A 26,086-nucleotide genomic window follows, 5' to 3' on the forward strand; every position below is an offset into this window, starting at 1 on the left:
TTAAACCTCTAGATTACACCATATATGCGCAAATCGCAAGTCATATGCCCTAATTTGAATTATTAATATATTTAAACTATAAATGCCAAAATGAATATTTTGAATAAACCACATATTTGTATAATAAACATGATGTTTTGTAATTTATTTGGATTTTAAAGTTCGTCACCTGCAATAGCAAGCCTCGTATATTGATGACCATTTGGGAAGGCTAGGTGCTGTATGTTCCCCGCCGAGTCGTAGAGATTTCCAGGTTGGTATCCGGGGGCACATTTATTAACTGGAAGAAATGCAGACTCAGTCTTCGTTTAGACATTAGAAGGCAACTTTGATGTAAAAAAAACTGTGGTCTACTATATGCTCTGTCTTGTGGCAGTCATCTGCACTGATAAATATTAGCAGTAATAACAAAAAGTGTTGTTGGTTCTAGACAAAGCATTCACCACTATAAAGAAATACATGTAAATTTCCGAACAACTTAGTTATTGTGCTGGAACTTCATACGTTGGAATTGACAGGAGATTCCATTTTACACACACACACACACCCACACACACACACACACACACACACACACACACATATATATATATACATTCATATATATATACAAGTATACATACATATATACATACATATATATATACATACATATATACGTACATATATATATGATTGCAACGTCTTGTCAGACAAGTACCACTCCCTCAGACACTAAATATCCATGAGCCCAAATGCCTGAGGGAGTATCTATACAAAGATGATGTTACAGAGTTTTAGCTTTGTACAACAGCTAAGTCTCTCTCTCGGTTCAAAATGTTGAGATCCAGCAACAAGCAAGAGCAAGATAGCCAGCAACAAGTTAAACTGCAGACGTGCTTAATGCGGGTGCTGGTCTCCCGCTTTATGTTTTTTTTTTAATCAGAGATGTGCTTCTCCTAGAAAGGTTGCCTTCACCACGGCTTACGGGAGCCCTTTCCGCCCCAACGCACATATACACACACACAAATATACACAGTGCTAGTTGGCCGTTGACCCAGAATAAAAGGGTTCATTCGCCCTTTCGAAGGTCTTGTTTTTAATCTTTCAGGGAGACTAGCCGCCCTCCTTACCAAACAAGTCTGGTGGATGAACCAGTTTAGTCGCCGGTGACCCGACCATTAAGCAGGTAGTACTGGGTTACATGGCACCAGTAGCACATGACATGACCTGACTATATACATACATACATATACATATATATATATATATATACATACGTATATATGCATATATATACATATATATACATACATATGCATATACATACTTATGCTATACATACATATGCATATATATATACATATATATATACATATATACACATACATATATATGCATATATGTACATATATGCATATATATAAACATATATACACATATATATACATATATATATACATACATATATACATATATATATATATATACACAAACATATATATGCATATATACGCACATACATATATATAGATATATATACACATATATACATATATACATACATATATGCATACATATACATGTATACACATACATATACATTTATATAAACACATATACATGTATATACATATATATATACATGTATATACATACATATACATGTATATACATACATACGTATACGTATATATACATACGTATATATATAGATACATATACATACATATATATGCATATATATACATATATACATATACGCACAGACACACATACACATATATATATAAAAGTAGGCAAAAAGGGGGCACTCTGGTTACCAAAAATAATAATTGTCCCAGTATAGAGGGTTTCCCCTCCATTGACTGGTACAAATCATCTTAAGTGCAGCATCTGAAGAACAGATACTACACTTTGATCTTGACCAAAAGGTTGTAGCAAACGAGTAATTTAGACAGAGATCGAAATTCGGTCTAAGTAGCCGTTGTTCCATCAGCGCAAGTTACAAGGCAAATAAATATGAATCAAATAAATATGAAGCAAATAAATATGAAGCAAACAGATTAACTGTGAAAAATACAACACTTTTGTTTACCTATGACTTCAAAAAATGAGATATTTCTGCTTGAAAAGAAGTTAAGATACACTTTTCAGCTTGAGTTAGAAAAATGCTAGAAACATATGTTCTGTTTGACTTTGAAACACTCCAATGATTACCGACAAATATTAGACATGTATAAAGAAAATAGGTTTTTAGAAAGATTGACTCACGACAATTCAAACATCCATCATGTCCCTCTTCCCGCTTCTTTCTCCACCTTCCTCCCTCTCTTCTGCTTTATCTCCTTACTTTCGCCTATACATGTGTGTGTTTGTGTGCACGAAATGAAATACTATGAACACTCCACATATTATACACACTTTTATCATCCAATGCAAATCTGAAAGCCACACCAATAATAGATCATCTTGGAGAATGTCTATTACAACAAAAAGTGTAGCTAATGTACCTCGTTATAGTATTGATCGATTTTCAGTTTAAAGCCTGGACACTCAGTTTGACTTAAATCAAAATTAACTGTGATAATTTTCTCTTAATAAATTTGTGTTTTAGCTTAATATTAAAAACAGTCTAAACAGAATAAAAAAAACACTCAACAGTAATTGTTCGGTATATTTTAGAAAATCAACTTAGGCTGATGCCTTCAAATGTCATTCGAAACATGATGGCGCTTTCCGCAGTCAAGCATTATAAAAACCGAACTATCCACCATCGCCAGGTACAAAGGATATAAGTAAGTCCTGAAATACATTTGTTATTAGTTTACTATCTGCCATACATTTATTTCATGTGATAGCTAGATTTCTCCCTTATTATATAGCTCAATACAGGAGATTTTTGATTAGTTATTTTAAAACAATCCGGTTCTTCTAACTGCAGTTTTTCTGTCTATTTTAATGGCGACAAATACATGATATGATATGATGCAAAATACATAATATAATATGATGTAAATTGCAAATAACAATATGATGCTAAATACATGATATAAAACGATTAAAAATATATAATATGATATGATGCAAAAGGCATAATATAATATAATGCAAAATACATGATATAATATGATGTAAATTGAAAATCACAATCATATGCAAAATCCATGATATAATACGATGCAAAATACATAATATAATATGATGCGAAATACATAATAAAATATGATGCAAAATACATAATATAATATGATGTCAAATGCATAATATAATATGATGCAAAATACATAATATACTATGATGCAAAATACATGATAAAATACGATACAAAATGCACAATATAATATGATGCAAAATGCATAATATAATATGATGTAAAATACATAATACAATAGAATGAAAAATACATGATATAATATGATGCAAAATACATAATATAATACGATGCAAAATGCACAATATAAGATGATGAAAAATGCATGATAAAATATGAAGCACAACACATGATATAATATGATGATAAATATGTGATATAATATGATGAAAAATGCATAATATAATATAACGCAAAATATATAATATAATATTATGCAAAATACATGATATGATGCAAAATGCATAATATAAAATAATGCAAAGTACATCATATAAAATGATGCAAAATGCATAATATAATAGGATGCAAAATTCATAATATAATATGATGCAAGATACATAATATAATATAATGCCAAATATGTGATATAATATGATGCAAAATACATCATATGATATAACAGAAAATACATAATATAATATAATGTAAAATACATAATAAAACATGATGCAAAATGCATGATATAATATGATGCAATATACATAATATAATATAATGAAAAATACATGATATAATATGATGTCAAATACATGATACATGATCCAACATGCATAATATAATATAATGCAAAATACATAATATAATATAATGCCAAATACATGATATAATATGATGCAAATTGAATAACATAATATGATGAAAAATGCATAATATAATATAATGCAAAATGCATCATATAATATGATGAAAATACATGATATAATATAATTCAAAATGCATGATATAATAAAATGCACAATGCATAATATGATATGATGCAAAATACATCACATACTATGATGCCAAATGCATGACAATATATTATTCAAAATGCATGATATAATATGATGCAAAAAACATGATATAATATGATGCCAATATCATAATCTAATATGAAGCAAAATGCATGATATAATATGATGCAAGATACATGATATAATATGATGCAAAATGCATGATACATTATGATGGAAATACACAATATAATATGATGCAAAATACATGATATAATATGATGCAAAATACATATGATAATATAATGCAAAATGCATGATGTAATATAATGCACAATGCATAAAATAATATGATGCAAAATACAAAATATTACATGATGCAAAATGCATAACATAATATGATGCAAAATACCTGACATAATATGATGCAAAATACATCATATAATATGATTCAAAACACATAACAAATTATGATGGAATATGCATAATAAAATATGATGCAAAATACATAATATAAAATGATGCAAAATACATGAGATAATATGATGCAAAATACATGACATAATATGATGAAAAATACATCATATAATATGATGCAAAACACATAACAAATTATGATGCAATATGCATAATAAAATATGATGCAAAATACATAATATAATATGATGCAAAATACATGATATAATATGACGCAAAATACATGACATAATATGATGAAAAATGCATAACATAATATGATGAAAAATACATAATATAATATGATTCAATATGCCTAATATAATATGATGCAAAATTCATCACATAATATGATGCAACATACATGCACTAATATGATGCAAAATACATAACATAATATGATGAAAAATGCATAATATAATATGATGCAAAATACATGATATTATATTATACAAAACACATGATATAATATGATGCTAAATGCGAAACATAATATAATGCAAAATGCAGAATATAATATAATGCAAAATACATAATATAATATAATGCAAAATGCATAATATCATATGATGCAAAATGCCTGATATATAATGACGCAAAACACATAATATATTCTGATGAAAAATGCATAACATAATATTATGCAAAATACATAATATAATATGATGCCAAATGCATGGCATAATATGATGCAAAATGCATAATATGATATAATGAAAAATGCACGATATAATATGATGCAAAATACATGATATAATATGGTGCAAAATACATAATATAATATGATGGAGAGCGCACAATCTAATATGATGACAAATACATAATATGATATGATGCAAAATACATGATATGTTATGATTCTAAATGCATAATATAATATGATGCAAAATTCATGATAAAATATTATGCAAAATACATGATATAATCTGATAAAAAATACATAATATTATATGATAAAAATGCATGAAAAAATATCATGCAGAATGCATAATAACTTATGATGAAAACTACATGATATATTTTGATGAAAAATACATGATATAATAGGATGCAAAATACATAATATAATATTATGCAAAATGCATTATATTATATGATAAAAAAACATGATATAATATGATACAATACGCATAATACATTATCATGCAAAATACATGATATAATATGATGCAAAATGCATGACATATGATTCAAAATACATAATATAATATGATGCAAAAAACATGATATAATATGATACAAAATGCATGACATAATATGATACAAAATGCGTAACATAATATGATACAAAATGCATGATAAAATATGAAGCAAAATGCATAATATAATATGATGAAAAATGCATGATATAATATTATGCAAAATACATGAAATAATATGATGCCAAATGCCTAATATAATATGATGCAAAATACATAATATAATATGATGCAAAATACATAATATAATATGATGCAAAATGCATAATATAATATGATGCTTAATGCATAATATAATATGATGCAAAATTCATGATATAATATTATGCAAAATACATTATATAATATGATGCAAAATGCACGATATAATATGATGCAAAATACATAATATAATATGATGCAAAATGCATGATATAATATGACGCAAAATACATGATATAATATGATGCAAAATTCAAGATATAATATGATGCAAAATACATAATATAATATGATGAAAAATGCTAAATGTAATATGATGCGAAATGCATAACATAATATGATGCAAAATACATGACATTATATGATTCAAAATACATGATATAATATTATTCAAAATACATGATATAATATGATGCAAAATACATGACATAATATAATGAAAAATACATGACATAATATGATGCAAAATAGATTATATAATATTATTAAAAATGCATAATGTAATATTAAACAAAATGCATAATACAATATGATGCAAAATGCAAGATATTATATGATGCAAAACGCATAATACACTATGATGCAAAATATATAATATAGTATGATGCAAACTGCATGACATAATATGAGTCAAAATGCATAATATAATATGTTGCAAAATGCATAATATAATATGATAAAAATGCACGATATATATGATAACAAATTCATAATATAATATGATTAAAAATGCACGATATAATATATTGCAAAATGCATAATATAATATGATGCAAAATGACTAATATAATATGTTGCAAAATGCACGATATATCATGATGCAAAATGCATAATATAATATGATGCAAAATGCACGATCCAATATCATGCAAGATACATAGTATAATATGGTGCAAAATGCATAATACATTATGATGCAAAATGCATAATATAATATGATGAAAAACGCACGATATAACATGATTCAAAATACATGATATAATAAGATTCAAAATACTTAATATAATATGATGCAAAATGCATAATATAATATGATGCAAAATGCATAATATAATATGATGCAAAATGCACGACATAATATGGTGCAAAATGCATGACATAATATGATGCAAAATTCATAATATAACATGATGCAAACATGATGCAAAATGCACGATATAATAAGAGTCAAAATACATAATATAATATGATGCAAAATGCATAATATTACATGATGCAAAATGCACGATATAATAAGAGTCAAAATACATAATATAATCTGATGCAAAATGCATAATATTATATGATGCAAAATACATAATAACATATGTTGCAAAGTGCATAATATAATATGATGCAAAAGGCAACATATAATATGATGCAAAAGGCATAACCTAATATGATGAAAAATACATGATATAATATGATGCAAAATGCATAACAAAATATGATGCAAAATACATGATATAATATGATGCAACAATGCATGATATAATATGATGCATAATATAATATGTTGCAAAGTACATAACATAATATGAAGCAAAATGCTTAATATAATATGATGCAAAATACATGACATAAAATTATGCAACAATGCATGATATAATATGATGCAAAATGCATGACATAATATGATGAGAAATGCATAATATAATATGCATAATATAATATGATGCAAAATACATGATATAATATGATGCAAAATATATGATATAATATGATGCAAAATTCATGATATAATATGATGCAAAATACATGATATGATGCAAAATGCATAACATAACATAATATAATGCAAAATGCAGAACATAATATGATATAAAATACGTGATATAATATGATGCAAAATGCATGATATAATATGATGCAAAATACATTATATGATATGATGCAAAATACACAAAATTATTGGTTTTTAATCTGATATTTATCTGAAAACAATCTATTTCAATTGATATAATTAACTTTAATTTGTAATTACAACTGGCACATCCATTACTAATATCCATGATTCCATTCGTCATAATAATTTGTTTGGTCACTATCACTCATTTCTTGGACTCTCTTTTAATAGTTGCCGGTAATGGAGAAAAGAATGAATGAAAATATTGTAATAGTCTATTAGGAATACGATGTAACACGTAAATGAGAAGTTATGTAAAGGCACAGGGAGGGGATATAATGAGTTCAAAATTTTGGATTTTGTCTTGTTATTTTACTGGCTTTGCGAACTTTTTTTTTCAACTAATCGAACCCGAACTTTATTAGTGACATTCTTTAAGCATACGCGCGTGCGATATAAACACGTTCTTTTCCGAAAACTTTTTATTGATATACATTATCATCACAAAGAATGTATGCAATAATATTCGTGAATTTTGGCTTTAGTTAGGTTTGAAAGCCGTTGTTTTATTCAGCAATACCTAATCCAGTTGCCTATCTCTTTCTGACTATCATTTTCACCTCTTAATGTGGATTGTGTGATCATTTTATTTTCTATTTAATAAGAAAAGAAAGAATGAAAGCAATGCTGCCACAGGTAGTGAATATTATTCAGTTGGTGAGGAAAAGAGCAATATATATATATATATATATATATATATATATATATATATATATATGTATATATATATATATATATATATATATATATATATATATATATATACCGAGCAGAATTTTTCTTGTTTTTATATTTGTGAGGCTGTTTATGACCACAATTCTTAATTCAAACAATTAAACATTATCACATTGGTATATTTTTGTGTTAATAATTGAAATAATTTTCGGAAATAATCAAGCTATATATGAAATAGAAATAAAAGAGATACCATGAATTTATTCCAAAAATGTTGTTTTTATATACAAATATATTTCCTGTTTTTATTTATTCCTTTGAGCTAGTAAGTTGTCTTCAAAATTTAATGTACTTCAAACTTTAATAATATCCATCGCTTAAAAGCTAAATAAAAATATTCCTTTGCATTTAATTTACTTTTTAACAAGTTGATTATCTCAAAGTACTTCTTTAATATAATAAATTCATTTATATCTGGTTAAAAGAAACCAAGAAAATGCTAACGTAGATTTTTTAAATAAAGTAATACACACACACACACGTATTAAAGGATAAACCTATATATGTAATATATATATATGTGTGCATAATGCACAGAATATATAATATATACATATTTTTATAATATATGTGCATAATATCTATAAATGTTTATAATATATATATATATGCATATATTGATGTATATATATAGATGTATATATATAGATGCATAATATATATATATGTATATATATATATATATATATATATATATATATATATATAATTACGTTGTATATGTATACATTTTATGAATAGGTATTATACATCAAGAATTAAATATTGTCCAAGTTTCAATTTCTTCAGAGAATTTTAAAAGGTTTTTAAATTGGGGGTGGCGCATAATGTTACATTTAACATTTCAAATATTTCAGATTTGCACGAAATTTACCCCATATTTATCTTGTTGATTAAGAAAGATTCCTGAAATTCAATTTCTTCAGATCCAAAGAATGTAATTAATTGGAATCACCATTCTACACATTACACTAAGTATTATAGCTTGATTTAAAAACGGCTTTCTACACAAAAGTATTATAGCTTGATTTAAAAACAGTATTCTACACAAAAGTATTATAGCTTGATTTAAAAACAGTATTCTACACATAAGTATTATAACTTGATTTAAAAACAGTATTCTACACAAAAGTATTATAACTTGATTTAAAAACAGTATTCTAAACATAAGTATTATAGCTTGATTTAAAAACAGTATTCTACACATGAGTATTATAGCTTGATTTGAAAACGGCATTCTACACATAAGTATTATAGCTTGATTTAAAAACAGTATTCTACACAAAAGTATTATAGCTTGATTTAAAAACAGTATTCTACACATAAGTATTATAGCTTGATTTAAAAACAGTATTCTACACATAAGTATTATAGCTTGATTTAAAAACAGTATTCCACACATGAGTATTATAGCTTGATTTAAAAACAGTATTCTACACAAAAGTATTATAACTTGATTTATAAACAGTATACTACACAAAAGTATTATAGCTTGATTTAAAAACAGTATTCTACACAAAAGTATTATAGCTTGATTTAAAAACAGTATTCTACACATAAGTATTATAGCTTGATTTAAAAACAGTATTCTACACATGAGTATTATAGCTTGATTTAAAAAAAAGTATTCTACACATAAGTATTATAGCTTGATTTAAAAACAGAATTCTACACACAAGTATTATAGCTTGATTAAAAAACAGTATTCTACACAAAAATATTATAGCTTGATTTAAAAACAGTATTCTACACATGAGTATTATAGCTTGATTTAAAAAACAGCATTCTACACATAAGTATTATAGCTTGATTTAAAAACAGCATTCTACACATAAGTATTATAGCTTGATTTAAAAACAGTATTCTACACACAAGTATTATAGCTTGATTAAAAAACAGTATTCTACACAAAAATATTATAGCTTGATTTAAAAACAGTATTCTACACACAAGTATTATAGCTTGATTAAAAAACAGTATTCTACACAAAAGTATTATAGCTTGATTTAAAAACAGTATTCTACACATAAGTATTATAGCTTGATTTAAAAACAGTATTCTACACATGAGTATTATAGCTTGATTTAAAAAAAAGTATTCTACACATAAGTATTATAGCTTGATTTAAAAACAGCATTCTACACATAAGTATTATAGCTTGATTTAAAAAACAATATTCTACACATAAGTATTATAGCTTGATTTAAAAACAGTATTCTACACATAAGTATTATAGCTTGATTTAAAAACAGTATTCTACACAAAAGTATTATAGCTTGATTTAAAAACAGAATTCTACACATAAGTATTATAGCTTGATTTAAAACAGTATTCTACACAAAAGTATTATAGCTTGATTTAAAAACAGTATTCTACACATAAGTATTATAGCTTGATTTAAAAACAGTATTCTACACATAAGTATTACAGCTTGATTTAAAAACAGTATTCTACACATGAGTATTATAGCTTGATTAAAAACAGTATTCTACACATAAGTATTATAGCTTGATTTAAAAACAGTATTCTACACATAAGTATTATAGCTTGATTTAAAAACAGTATTCTACACATAAGTATTATAGCTTGATTTAAAAAAACAGTATTCTACACATGAGTATTATAGCTTGATTTAAAAAAAAGTATTCTACACAAAAGTATTATAGCTTGATTTAAAAACAGTATTCTACACATAAGTATTATAGCTTGATTTAAAAACAGCATTCTACACATGAGTATTATAGCTTGATTTAAAAACAGTGTTCTACACATAAGTATTATAGCTTGATTTAAAAACAGTATTCTACACAAAAGTATTATAGCTTGATTTAAAAACAGTATTCTACACGTAAGTATTATAGCTTGATTTAAAAACAGTATTGTACACAAAAGTATTATAGCTTGATTTAAAAAAAGAATTCTACACATAAGTATAATAGCTTGATTTAAAAACAGTATTCTACACATAAGTATTATAGCTTGATTAAAAAACAGTATTCTACACAAAAATATTATAGCTTGATTTAAAAACAGTATTCTACATATAAGTATTATAGCTTGATTTAAAAACAGTATTCTACACATAAGTATTATAGCTTGATTTAAAAACAGTATTCTACACAAAAGTATTATAGCTTGATTTAAAAACAGTATTCTACACATGAGTATTATAGCTTGATTTAAAAACAGTATTCTACACATAAGTATTATAGCTTGATTTAAAAACAGTATTCTACACATAAGTATAATAGCTTGATTTAAAAACAGTATTCTACACAAAAGTATTATAGCTTGATTTAAAAACAGCATTCTACACAAAAGTATTATAACTTGATTTAAAAACAGCATTCTACACAAACGTATTATAGCTTGATTTAAAAACAGTATTCTACACATAAGTTTTATAGCTTGATTTAAAAACAGTATTCTACACATGAGTATTATAGCTAAATTTAAAAACAGTATTCTACACAAAAGTATTATAGCTGTATTTAAAAAGAGTATTTTACACACAAGTATTATAGCTTGATTTAAAAACAGTATTCTACACATGAGTATTATAGCTTGATTTAAAAACAGTATGCTACACATGAGTATTATAGCTAGATTTAAAAACAGAATTCTACACATAAGTATTATAGCTTGATTTAAAAACAGTATTCTACACATAAGTATTATAGCTTGATTTAAAAACAGTATTCTACACATAAGTATTATAGCTTGATTTAAAAACAGTATTCTACACATAAGTATTATAGCTTGATTTAAAAACAGTATTCTACACAAAAGTATTATAGCTTGATTTAAAAACAATATTCTACACATGAGTATTATAGCTTGATTTAAAAACAGTATTCTACACAAAAGTATTATAGCTTGATTTAAAAACAGTATTCTACACATAAGTATTATAGCTTGATTTAAAAACAGCATTCTACACATGAGCATTATAGCTTAATTTAAAAACAGTATTCTACACAAAAGTATTATAGCTGTATTTAAAAACAGTATTTTACACACAAGTATTATTGCTTGATTTAAAAACAGTATTCTACACATGAGTATTATAGTTTGATTTAAAAACAGTATGCTACACATGAGTATTATAGCTATATTTAAAAACAGAATTCTACACATAAGTATTATAGCTTGATTTAAAAACAGTATTCTACACATAAGTATTATAGCTTTATTTAAAACAACATTCTACACATGCGTATTATAGCTTGATTTAAAAAAGAATTCAACACATGAGTATTATAACTTGATTTAAAAACAGTATTCTACACATAAGTATTATAGCTTGATTTAAAAACAGTATTCTACACATGAGTATTATAGCTTGATTTAAAAACAGCATTCTACACATGAGTATTATAGCTTGATTTAAAAACAGCATTCTACACATAAGTATTATAGCTTGATTTAAAAACAGTATTCTACACATAAGTATTATAGCTTGATTTAAAAACAGTATTCTACACATAAGTATTATAGCTTGATTTAAAAACAGTATTCTACACATAAGTATTATAGCTTGATTTAAAAACAGTATTCTACACAAAAGTATTATAGCTTGATTTAAAAACAGTATTCTACACATAAGTATTATAGCTTGATTTAAAAACAGCATTCTACACATTAGTATTATAGCTTAATTTAAAAACAGTATTCTACACAAAAGTATTATAGCTGTATTTAAAAACAGTATTTTACACACAAATGTTATAGTTTGATTTAAAAACAGTATTCTACACATGCGTATTATAGCTTGATTTAAAAACAGTATTCTACACAAAAGTATTATAGCTTGATTTAAAACAGCATTCTACACATGCGTATTATAGCTTGATTTAAAAAAGAATTCAACACATGAGTATTATAACTTGATTTAAAAACAGTATTCTACACATAAGTATTATAGCTTGATTTAAAAACAGTATTCTACACATGAGTATTATAGCTTGATTTAAAAACAGTATTCTACACATAAGTATTATAGCTTGATTTAAAAACAGTATTCTACACATAAGTATTATAGCTTGATTTAAAAACAGCATTCTACACATGAGTATTATAGCTTGATTGAAAGCAGAATTCTACACATAAGTATTATAGCTTGATTTAAAAACAGTATTCTACACATAAGTATTATAGCTTGATTTAAAAACAGTATTCTACACATAAGTATTATAGCTTGATTAAAAACAGCATTCTACACATGAGTATTATAGCTTGATTGAAAGCAGAATTCTACACATAAGTATTATAGCTTGATTTAAAAACAGTATTCTACACATAAGTATTATAGCTTGATTTAAAAACAGTATTCTACACATAAGTATTATAGCTTGATTTAAAAACAGCATTCTACACATAAGTATTATAGCTTGATTTAAAAACAGCATTCTACACATGAGTATTATAGCTTGATTTAAAAACAGTATTCTACTAGTATTAGAGCATGATTTAAAAACAGTATTCTACACATAAGTATTATAGCTTTATTTAAAAACAGTATTCTACTAGTATTAGAGCATGATTTAAAAACAGTATTCTACACATGAGTATTATAGCTTTATTTAAAAACAGCATTCTACCCATGAGTATTATAGCTTGATTTAAAAAAAGTATTCTACTAATATTAGAGCATGATTTAAAAACAGAATTCTACACATAAGTATTATAGCTTGATTTAAAAACAGTATTCTACTAGTATTAGAGCATGATTTAAAAACAGTATTCTACACATAAGTATTAGAGCATGATTTAAAAACAGTATTCTACACATAAGTATAATAGCTTGATTTAAAAACAGTATTCTACACATGAGTATTATAGCTTGATTTAAAAACAGTATGCTACACATGAGTATAATAGCTTGATTTAAAAACAGTATTCTACTAGTATTAGAGCATGATTTAAAAACAGTATTCTACACAAAAGTATTATAGCTTGATTTAAAAACAGCATTCTACACATAAGTATTATTGCTTGATTTAAAAACAGCATGTTACACATAAGTATTATAGCTTGATTTAAAAACAGTATTCTACTAGTACTAGAGCATGATTAAAAAAACAGTATTCTACACATAAGTATTATAGCTTGATTTAAAAACAGCATTCTACACATGAGTATTATAGCTTGATTTAAAAACAGTATTCTACTAGTATTAGAGCATGATTAAAAAAACAGCATTCTACACATGAGTATTATAGCTTTATTTAAAAACAGCATTCTACCCATGAGTATTATAGCTTGATTTAAAAAAAGTATTCTACTAATATTAGAGCATGATTTAAAAACAGTATTCTACACATAAGTATTATAGCTTGATTTAAAAACAGCATTCTACACATGAGTATTATAGCTTGATTTAAAAAAAGTATGCTACACATGAGTATTATAGCTTGATTTAAAAACAGTATGCTACACATGAGTATTATAGCTTGATTTAAAAACAGCATTCTACTAGTATAAGAGCATGATTTAAAAACAGTATTCAACACATAAGTATTATAGCTTTATTTAAAAACAGCATTCTACCCATGAGTATTATAGCTTGATTTAAAAAAAGTATTCTACTAATATTAGAGCATGATTTAAAAACAGAATTCTACACATAAGTATAATAGCTTGATTTAAAAACAGCATTCTACACATGAGTATTATAGCTTGATTTAAAAACAGTATTCTACACATGAGTATTATAGCTTGATTTAAAAACAGTATGCTGCACATGAGTATTATAGCTTGATTTAAAAACAGTATTCTACTAGTATTAGAGCATGATTTAAAAACAGCATTCTACACATAAGTATTAGAGCATGATTTAAAAACAGTATTCTACACATAAGTATTATAGCTTGATTTAAAAACAGCATTCTACACATGAGTATTATAGCTTGATTTAAAAACAGTATTCTACTAGTATTAGAGCATGATTTAAAAACAGTATTCTACACATAAGTATTATAGCTTGATTTAAAAACAGCATTCTACACATGAGTATTATAGCTTGATTTAAAAACAGTATTCTACTAGTTTAGAGCATGATTTAAAAACAGTATTCTACACATAAGTATTAGAGCATGATTTAAAAACAGTATTCTACACATAAGTATAATAGCTTGATTTAAAAACAGTATTCTACACATGAGTATTATAGCTTGATTTAAAAACAGTATTCTACACATGAGTATTATAGCTTGATTTAAAAACAGTATGCTGCACATGAGTATTATAGCTTGATTTAAAAACAGTATTCTACTAGTATTAGAGCATGATTTAAAAACAGCATTCTACACATAAGTATTAGAGCATGATTTAAAAACAGTATTCTACACATAAGTATTATAGCTTGATTTAAAAACAGCATTCTACACATGAGTATTATAGCTTGATTTAAAAACAGTATTCTACACATAAGTATTATAGCTTGATTTAAAAACAGTATTCTACACAAAAGTATTATAGCTTGATTTAAAAACAGCATTCTACACAAAAGTATTATAGCTTGATTTAAAAACAGCATTCTACACATAAGTATTAGAGCATGATTTAAAAACAGTATTCTACACATGAGTATTATAGCTTGATTTAAAAACAGTATTCTACTAGTATTAGAGCATGATTTAAAAACAGCATTCTACACATAAGTATTAGAGCATGATTTAAAAACAGTATTCTACACATGAGTATTATAGCTTGATTTAAAAACAGAATTCTACACATGAGTATTATAGCTTGATTTTAAAACAGAATTCTACACATAAGTATTATAGCTTGATTTAAAAACAGCATTCTACACTTGAGTATTATAGCTTGATTTAAAAACAGCATTCTACACATGAGTATTATAGCTTGATTTAAAACAGTATTCTACTAGTATTAGAGCATGATTTAAAAACAGCATTCTACACATGAGTATTATAGCTTGATTTAAAAACAGCATTCTACACATGAGTATTATAGCTTGATTTAAAAACAGTATTCTACACATGAGTATTATAGCTTGATTTAAAAACAGTATTCTACACATAAGTATTATAGCTTGATTTAAAAACAGCATTCTACACATGAGTATTATAGCTTGATTTTCTTGTACATAGGCGCTACCACTTATTAAGGCCGATCCGCCACTCAAGAATAAGGGTTAAAGAGTGTAGAGTAGTCAAAAGGAAAATATAGTAATCGATAGTAATGGAAGTTCGGTAAATTTGTTAACTTAAGTGGAACGGCTTATCAGAAACTTGTTCACGTTGGACTTGAAGACAACCATATTATAGACAGCTTGAAAGCAGGAAAACGGAAGACAATTCCACAGGCGTGCAGTTCTAAGAAAGAAGCTTTGATCATGGAATCTATGTTTAGGTTTAGGCACAGATAAAGAGTGGGGAAAATTTTTGATAATGTTTTCAGTTAGTCTAGTGTTTCTTGTCAAAGTTTGCCGAAGGGGGACCATAGATTGAAGCTCAGTTGAACACTTTCCATGAAAATAACGATAAAGCAGAGACAAACTCGCACCATCTCTTCTGTGAGATAGAGGTTGCAGCGAAGAGGAAAGGACATCTCCCACCAGGCCACGAAGTCTATTTTGAACCCTATCAAGGCAGGACAAGTCTTTTCTAGCAGCTCCTACCCATATGTGGCAACAGTATTCCATCCTTGGACATATCTGGCTCTTATATAGATAGAGAATTGCATCAGCAGTGAGATATCTACGGGATCGATAGAAGGATCCAACCATTTTTTCAGCGGCCTTGGCAACAGATTTGATGTACGTATTGCATTTAAGATCAGGAGTGAAGGTCAAGCCCAGTAGCCTGTCAAAACTTGAGGCCTCCCCAAGACGAGAGCCATTCATTTTAATTAATGCCAGATGTGGATCAGAACGTTGATGATATAAAGATAGAAGCTTGGTTTTGAAAACAGTATTCTACACATAAGTATTATAGCTTGATTTAAAAACAGTATTATACACATAAGTATTATAGCTTGATTTAAAAACAGCATTCTACACATAAGTATTATAGCTTGATATAAAATGGCATTCTACACATGAGTATTATAGCTTGATTTAAAAACAGTATTCTACATATGAGTATTATAGCTTGATTTAAAAACAGAATTCTACACATGAGTATTATAGCTTGATTTAAAAACAGTATTCTACACATGAGTATTACAGCTTGATTTAAAAACAGTATTCTACACATAAGTATTATAGCTTGATTTAAAAACAGCATTCTACACATAAGTATTACAGCTTGATTTAAAAACAGAATTCTACACATGAGTATTACAGCTTGATTTAAAAACAGTATTCTACACATAAGTATAATAGCTTGATTTAAAAACAGAATTCTACAGATAAGTATTACAGCTTGATTTAAAAACAGAATTCTACACATAAGTATTACAGATTGATTTAAAAACAGTATTCTACACATAAGTATAATAGCTTGATTTAAAAACAGAATTCTACACATAAGTATTATAGCTTGATTTAAAAACAGAATTCTACACATAAGTATTATAGCTTGATTTAAAAACAGAATTCTACACATAAGTATTATAGCTTGATTTAAAAACAGAATTCTACACATGAGTATTATAGCTTGATTTAAAAACAGTATTCAACACAAAATTATTATAGCTTGATTTAAAAACAGAATTCTACACATAAGTATTATAGCTTGATTTAAAAACAGAATTCTACACATAGGTAGTATAGCTTGATTTAAAAACAGAATTCTACACATAAGTATTATAGCTTTATTTAAAAACAGAATTCTACACATAAGTATTATAGCTTGATTTAAAAACAGTATTCTACACAAAAGTATTATAGCTTGATTTAAAAACAGTATTCTACACAAAAGTATTATAGCTTGATTTAAAAACAGAATTCTACACATAAGAATAATAGCTTGATTTAAAAACAGAATTCTACACATAAGTATTATAGCTTGATTAAAAAACAGAATTCTACACATAAGTATAATAGCTTGATTAAAAACAGAATTCTACACATAAGTATAATAGCTTGATTAAAAAACAGAATTCTACACATAAGTATAATAGCTTGATTTAAAAACAGAATTCTACACATAAGTATAATAGCTTGATTAAAAAACAGAATTCTACACAAAAGTATTATAGCTTGATTTAAAAACAGAATTCTACACATAAGTATAATAGCTTGATTTAAAAACAGAATTCTACACATAAGTATAATAGCTTGATTAAAAAACAGAATTCTACACATAAGTATAATAGCTTGATTTAAAAACAGTATTCTACACAAAAGTATTATAGCTTGATTTAAAAACAGAATTCTACACATAAGTATAATAGCTTGATTAAAAAACAGAATTCTACACATAAGTATAATAGCTTGATTTAAAAACAGAATTCTACACATAAGTATAATAGCTTGATTAAAAAACAGAATTCTACACATAAATATAATAGCTTGATTTAAAAACTGATGCAAAACAGTGAAATTCATTATTGTCAGAGGTTTTCAAAATGATGAATTTGTTTAATTTAAAAAAATAGCAAAGTCAATTTTTAGAAGCGTCAATATCAAATTCTAAGATAAAAATATGGATTTTGTTAATAAAATATGTGAAATCTCACTTTACTTCATATACAAGACTCATGTGGGCGGAGCGAGCGTAATTATTGAAGTTTATAAGAAATTAATTGCTCTGTTCGCTTTGCATGACTGAAAAGTAACTTTTAACTTGATAGTGAATGTAAATGTTCTCTTTTTCAATAGACGGAGATTTCTATCAGTTGGCATCTCCGCAACGATCAGTTTTACGTTGGGGCCATTAGCCACCGAAAATTACAAAGGTCGCGAGGGGTGGGGAGTAAAAATGGTACACACTCTGGCAAGTGGAGGGTTGATATCTCTCTTGGAAATCTAGAAAAACAATATTGTTACACTCTTGTTGTATCATGGCATTATTTGCCAGCACGATACATGTCTCCTTCATTGTCTTTTGCAATGTTTCAATTCTGTTATGCTTGTTGGTCGATCTCCTGTACACTTGCTGTTCGCAATATATATATATATATATATATATATATATATATATATATATATATATATATATATTAATGCTTTTTCACCCCAAACAAAGTATAGTGCTACTCTGTCGTAAGGGGCTACTCTTATTTGGAGCCAAATTTGCAGGGATGCTATGTAGAGAGTGCAGCAGCGAGATTTCTGTTTACATTGCACTTGAACTTGTGCATGTCGTTACAGTCAGGAGTAGGAACCTGGAAGAGAATTCCAAAGTCTATAAACTCGAGAAAAGAAACTATTTGAGTAGAAGGCTTTCTGGTATTTAAAGATCGGATACAAGTGTTTCGAGTTCGTCTGAACACATCTACCATCAAAATACTTGTAAAACACAGGGATGCAACATTTCGTCGATGGCACAAGTGAGTAACTTTTTTGCAACGGTAAAAAGAGAGCCCACCCTCTTCGCTTCAGCTGTGGTAATGCCCTTGGTGTATTTGTTCCTATCGCCTGTGGATCTGAAGCCGAGGAGTTTGAAGGAAGAGCTTTCACTGTATTATTAGTCATGGATATCAGTAGTTGTGAATATTTCAAAAATTAAAAGAAAAGAAATTTAGTCTTGACAGCATTGAATGTTATCACCCGTTTATGTCCCAATTTCACTACAAACTGGAGGTTTCAGCCTATTCTCTTCGATGTTTATTCATTCGTTTTTCCTTCATGTCTGTCATAGAGCATGGTGTCATCAGCAAATATATCAATCGCGGAAACAATTTATCAGGAAGGTCATTAATAAATACGAGGAAAAATAACTGTCCAAGAATCGACCCATCTCGTACACTTACGTGTATATCATCTCATTTTGACGTTCGTCCATCGAGGATAACTTGGCTTTTTTCTCTTATTTAAGAAGGATTAGATTATATAAATTATCCGCCCAGTAATATAACATGATTTGATTTTTATGAGAAGGCCATCGCGCCATATAGTGTAAAATGTCTTAGATATATCTAGGCCTTATCCAGTGTATGGTATGTACGTTCATGTTAGAATATCTGCTGTAGAACGGGCTTGCCTAAATTCATACTGTTGGTCCGAAAAATGTTTAGTATCTATGATGTGGTGGACTAGTCTTTGATTAATTAAAACGTCAAAGATTTTGACAAAGAGAGGAAAGATCATCCATTTATCTACATACAATTTTATGTATCTATTCTCAGTGCTCAATACGTAAGTAGATCAAGGTAGTACACTTTAACATTGCTCTGGAGATTGTCGAGATATATACCGATATATCCACAGATGAAATCCACATCATAAAAAATGTAAAAGATTAGTATTAATCAATAATAATAATAACCAATGGGTTAAAACAAAAATGGTTCTGTAGAAGCATCAAACTTTGTAGGGTTATTCATTTTATATACACATACAAATATATTTGATTACACCAATATTAATGAAAGATTCTAAAAAAGTCACGAGGGAAATCTTTAGAAATAATGCACATGAAAATGAAAAAGATAGACCTAAAAGTAGAAGTAGCGACTAACATAAAAATAACTCATTTTTAGATGTAAACCTTGATACTTATGAACTATACTTAAGAGATAAAGCTAATCTAAACCCAAAATCTAATTTTTAACATCAATCAAACAACAGATTCTTAACTCAAACGACTTAGCAAAAATTCTAGCTATAAAAATAATCGAGCTATGTTTGCAAAACGGTTCTAAAAGTAGTGGATACCTATATATATATATATATATATATATATATATATATATATATATATATATATATATATATATAGGAAGGTAGGAACGATAGTGTGTATGGGTTCTATCACAAGCTACTCTTCTATTTTTAGTCCCTCGACAAAAGGAGGGTGGACCTGTAAATTCACCCTTGTCCGTTCGTCTGTTCGTCTGTCCGCCCTTTTCTCAATAACTACGCCTTGGAATTTTTTGAAATTTTACACAAACATTAAACATGATATTAGTAAAAAAAAAAATAACTGAACAAATTTTCCTGGAAAACTCCGGCTGCCCCTTAGGGGTGCCTTTCGAGTTAAAATGGCTAAAATTGACACTTTTGTGCTTATTAAAAAAAAATTGATACCTTGGATTTTATGAAACTTTCTGAAAAGTTGTAACTAACTTATTTCTATATAATTTTGTTTGTCTATACTTTGCGATAACTCTTGGGTGTGCCCCAGGGGCTCTTTTAGGGCTAATAAAAACACTCAGTTTTTGAGACTATTTTACCATATTTGTCAAAAATTTTCTGTTTATGTCTATTTAGCAGTTTTGTATGGTGCTGGACTCAAATTTAAATATGTTAAGGCCTTGGAGACTTTTGGAGCTAAATGGGGGGGGGAATGATGGACTTGGTGCAGAACTCAAATTTACATGTTAAGCCCTAAAACTGAATTGTTTGTTAATTTTCACCAGGATTTGACGTCACCTTGGGACTTTTGGGGCAAATGCTGAACTTAATCACTTTTTATGACTCGTTGATTGTGCACCCATGTATGCTTCACTTGTTTCTATCATTTTCATATTTTGCTGTCTTTCTTTCTCAGCTTGGTCGATGCTGGTTTTACACGGTTAGCATATACAATTTCTTTAAAACAATGAGGACCAGAAGAACCAAACTAATAATCTTAACACGTTAAATAAAAACGATTCTTTTTGAATGAGAATGGGGGGGGGGGTAATACGCACGCGCGCGCACACACACACACACACACACACACACACCACAAACACACACACACACACACACACATATATATATATATATATATATATATATATATATATATATAAAGTGACTTTGTCTCTGTTTTTTTAAGTGTGTGCGCGCGCGGGGAACGGTTTCTGCTAAACTTATCTATCAATGTTTAGTCTACACAATTGAAATATGTATATATATATATATATATGTATGTGTGTGTGTGTTGTGTGTGGAAAATATACTAATAGCAAGTAAGACGGATTTCCTCGTCACGCATAATTCAATGTGAAAAGAATTCAACACGCTTGTGTGTAGGTTACTTCTATCAGAATACATTATAATATAGTATTATTAATAGTGCTACAATCTTAAAGACGCTTTTTCACGACCAAAATATTGTTTAGTTTAAGATGTGTTTGTATTATTTTAGCGATTTTTTATTCCACGCACACGCGCACACACGCATACACACACATACACACACACACACTAAAAATTCGAAGACAAAAAAAATATAAAACATAATCCAGCATTCGAAATGTATATTAAAGAAAAGAATATTCAAATCCAGAATTCTACCATGCAAAGTAGTTCCAAAAGATAGCCGTCTATTTTTATAACTAAAAACGTTGAAAAACTACGAAAACGGGAGTAGTACCATTAAAACGAGCAACATTTGTGCTCCATAATTTATCTTTATACGTCGTCACCACCATTCTTAATGCGCTGTTTCCAAGAATTCAATGTCGCAATCTCTGCTTCTGACGCACATCCATGCCAAAGTCTTAAACCGTCAATATATGCAACAGAGAGATGAAATTTTCAGTTCATGAAACTAAATTATCATAACAATGCAATTTGCAATCCCCATTGGTTCATTTGGCAAAATAAAAAAAAAACATACGGAATTACTTTCGGAACGTCCCTCTTAAAATGTCTCATTAATAGAAGATTGAAGAGAAAGGCAATCTTTATTCATGCGTGTTTAAAATAAAATGCAAAACTTTAGTAACGAAAATTAAACTATTTTTAAAAGGCGTTTATTACGTTTTGCGTTCAAAGTACGCAAGCGTGTGTATGTGATTTTTTTAAATTTTTTTTCTTGTGGATGTTTTTTATGGATTTGTAAAGAACTTTTTTTTTATCCAATCATTTACATTAAAATCGATTTCTTTATTTAATTTCAATTAAACCGTAAAACTACAAAATGTTTATTTTTACTTAGGGAAAACATGACAGGCAGCAGCTTCAACAACTGGTAAGTCGGAAAGAATGTGTCCGTTCGACGAATAACGTACATTGCGAAGGTTTGTTGGCCTCATCGATCGATAGACGAAAGAATGATGGGGAAAATTTCACCGCCGTATTATTTTCAATAGTTAACGTGTAGTTATTATGTTTAATAGTTAACGTGTAGTTATTATTTTCAATAGTTAACGTGTAGTTATTATTTTCAATAGTTAACGTGTAGTTATTATTTTAATAGTTAACATGCAGTTATTATTTTAAATAGTTAACGTGTAGCTATTATTTTCAATAGTTAACGTGTAGTTATTATTTTCAATAGTTAACGCGTAGTTATCATTTTCAATAGTTAACGCGTAGTTATTATTTTCAATAGTTAATGTGTAGTTATTATTTTCAATAGTTAACGTGTAGTTATTATTTTCAATAGTTACCGCATAGTTATTATTTTCAATAGTAAACGTGTAGTTATTATTTTCAATAGTTAACGCATAGTTATTATTTTCAATAGCTAACGCATAGTTATTATTTTCAATAGTTAACGCATAGTTATTATTTTCAATAGTTAATGCATAGTTATTATTTTTAATAGTTAACACATAGTTATTATTTTTAATAGTTAACGCATAGTTATTATTTTCAATTGTTAACATGTAATTATTTCCAATAGTTAACACGCAGTTAATATTTTCATTATTTAACGTATTTTCAATAATTAACGCATAGTTATTATTTTCAATAGTTAATGCATAGTTATTATTTTCAATATATAACGTGTAGTTATTGTCTGTAATAGTTAAAGCGTAATTATTATTTTCAATAGTTAACGTCAAGGTATTTTTGGAATAGTTAATGTGTAGTTATAATTTTCAATAGTTAACGAATTGTTATTAATGGGAAAAAGAAAGCCCTGTTATTATTTTTAATAGTTAACGTGTAGTCATTATTTTCAATAGTTAACACATTATTTTCAATAGTTAACATGTAGTTATTTTTAATAGTTAACGCATAGTCATTATTTTTAATAGTTAACGCATAGTTATTATTTTCAATAGTTTATGCGTATTTATTATTTTCAATAGTTTGTTCATATTTATTTTTTTGAATAGTTAACACATAGTAATTATTTTCAATAGTTAACGCGTAGTTATTTTTTTACTAGTTAACGCGTTGTTATTATCTTCAATAGTTAACGTGCAGTTCTTTTTGTAATAGTTAACACGTAGTTATTATTTTCAGTATTTAACGTGTAGTTATTTTTTTCAATAGTTAACGTGTACTAATTATTTTCAATTGTTAACGTGTAGTTATTATTTTCAATAGTTAACACGTAATTATGTTTTTCAATAGTTAAAGCATAGTTATTATTTTCAATAGTTAAAGCATAGTTATTTTTTCAATAGTTAGCGCGTAGTTATTTTTTTCCAGAGTTAACGCGTAGTTATTATTTTCAATTGTTAACGTGTAGTTATTTTTTCAATAGTTAACCGTAGTTATTATTTTCAATAGTTAAAACGGAGTTATTATTTTCAATAGTTAACGTGTAGCTATTTTTAATAGTTACTGTGTAGTTATTATTTTCAATAGTTAACGCATAGTTATTTTTATAGTTAACGCATAGTTATTATATTCAATAGTTAATGCGTAGTTATTATTTTCAATGGTTAACGCATAGTTATTATTTTCAATAGTTAATGCGTAGTTATTATTTTCAATAGTTAATGCGTAGTTATTATTTTTAATAGGTAATGCGTTGTTATTATTTTCAATAGTTAAAACATAGTTATTATTTTCAATAGTTAACGCGTAGTTATTATTTTCAATAGTTAACACATATCTAGTTAACGCGTAGTTATAATTTTCAATAGTTAACACGTAGTTGTTATTTTCAATAGTTAACGCGTAATTAATATTTTCAATAGTAAACGCGTAGTTACTATTTTCAATAGTTAATGCGTAGTTATTTTTTTCGATAGTTAACGTGTTGATATTTTTCTCCATAGTTAACGTGTTGATATTTTTTTTAAAGTACAAGAAAATGTCTACAGTGTACAGATTTTCCTCTGTTGTCCGAAATTTAAAGATCGAGTCGTGGATCCATTTTATAAATTAATGAGATAAAAACAGGAGCATGTTCAGTGTACAAATAATTTTGTGTTCTTTACCTTTTTTCCTTTGTTTTCATAATCGCTAATATTTTCTGATTATTAATTTAGTAATTGATTAATTGTGAATCTGGTGTTTTCATTGCGTCAAAAGAATCCATGTAATGTTTGTTTCTATTCCTAATATTATTAATTTAATATTAATAATATTATTTAATAATAAAGTTAAAATAATATTGTAGATAAAGTTTACAAAAGTACATTATTTGTTAGATATAATTTAACTAGGAACAAAAGTGGTGTTTTAGTTTATTATTCTGTGGTGTCTTTTAGTATGAAACTTCCAGAATTTACTATATAAGAATGTCATTAATGCATATGTCAAACCCTAAGCTTATTAATGAGCCTATAATCA

The 26,086-nt window shown here is 27.0% G+C and overlaps 1 protein-coding gene across 3 annotated transcripts in view; it reads left to right on the forward strand.

Annotated features, from left to right (window-relative positions):
• The window catches only part of LOC145256397 (uncharacterized), a 241,113-nt gene that overhangs the window by 65,564 nt on the left and 149,463 nt on the right, over positions 1-26,086 (forward strand). The window contains exon 2 of one of the 3 annotated variants that reach the window (XM_080115256.1): positions 23,547-23,579. The exons of the other annotated variants lie outside the window; for them this stretch is intronic. Within the exon in view, the coding sequence (XP_079971382.1) occupies positions 23,547-23,579 (33 nt within the window). The remainder of the gene's footprint in view (positions 1-23,546; positions 23,580-26,086) is intronic. 3 annotated transcript variants of the gene reach the window in all.

Source organism: Euprymna scolopes, chromosome 32 (assembly GCF_053919585.1).
Source record: "Euprymna scolopes isolate OS-2025 chromosome 32, ASM5391958v1, whole genome shotgun sequence".
In the NCBI taxonomy this organism is placed as follows: Eukaryota; Metazoa; Mollusca; class Cephalopoda; order Sepiida; family Sepiolidae; genus Euprymna; species Euprymna scolopes.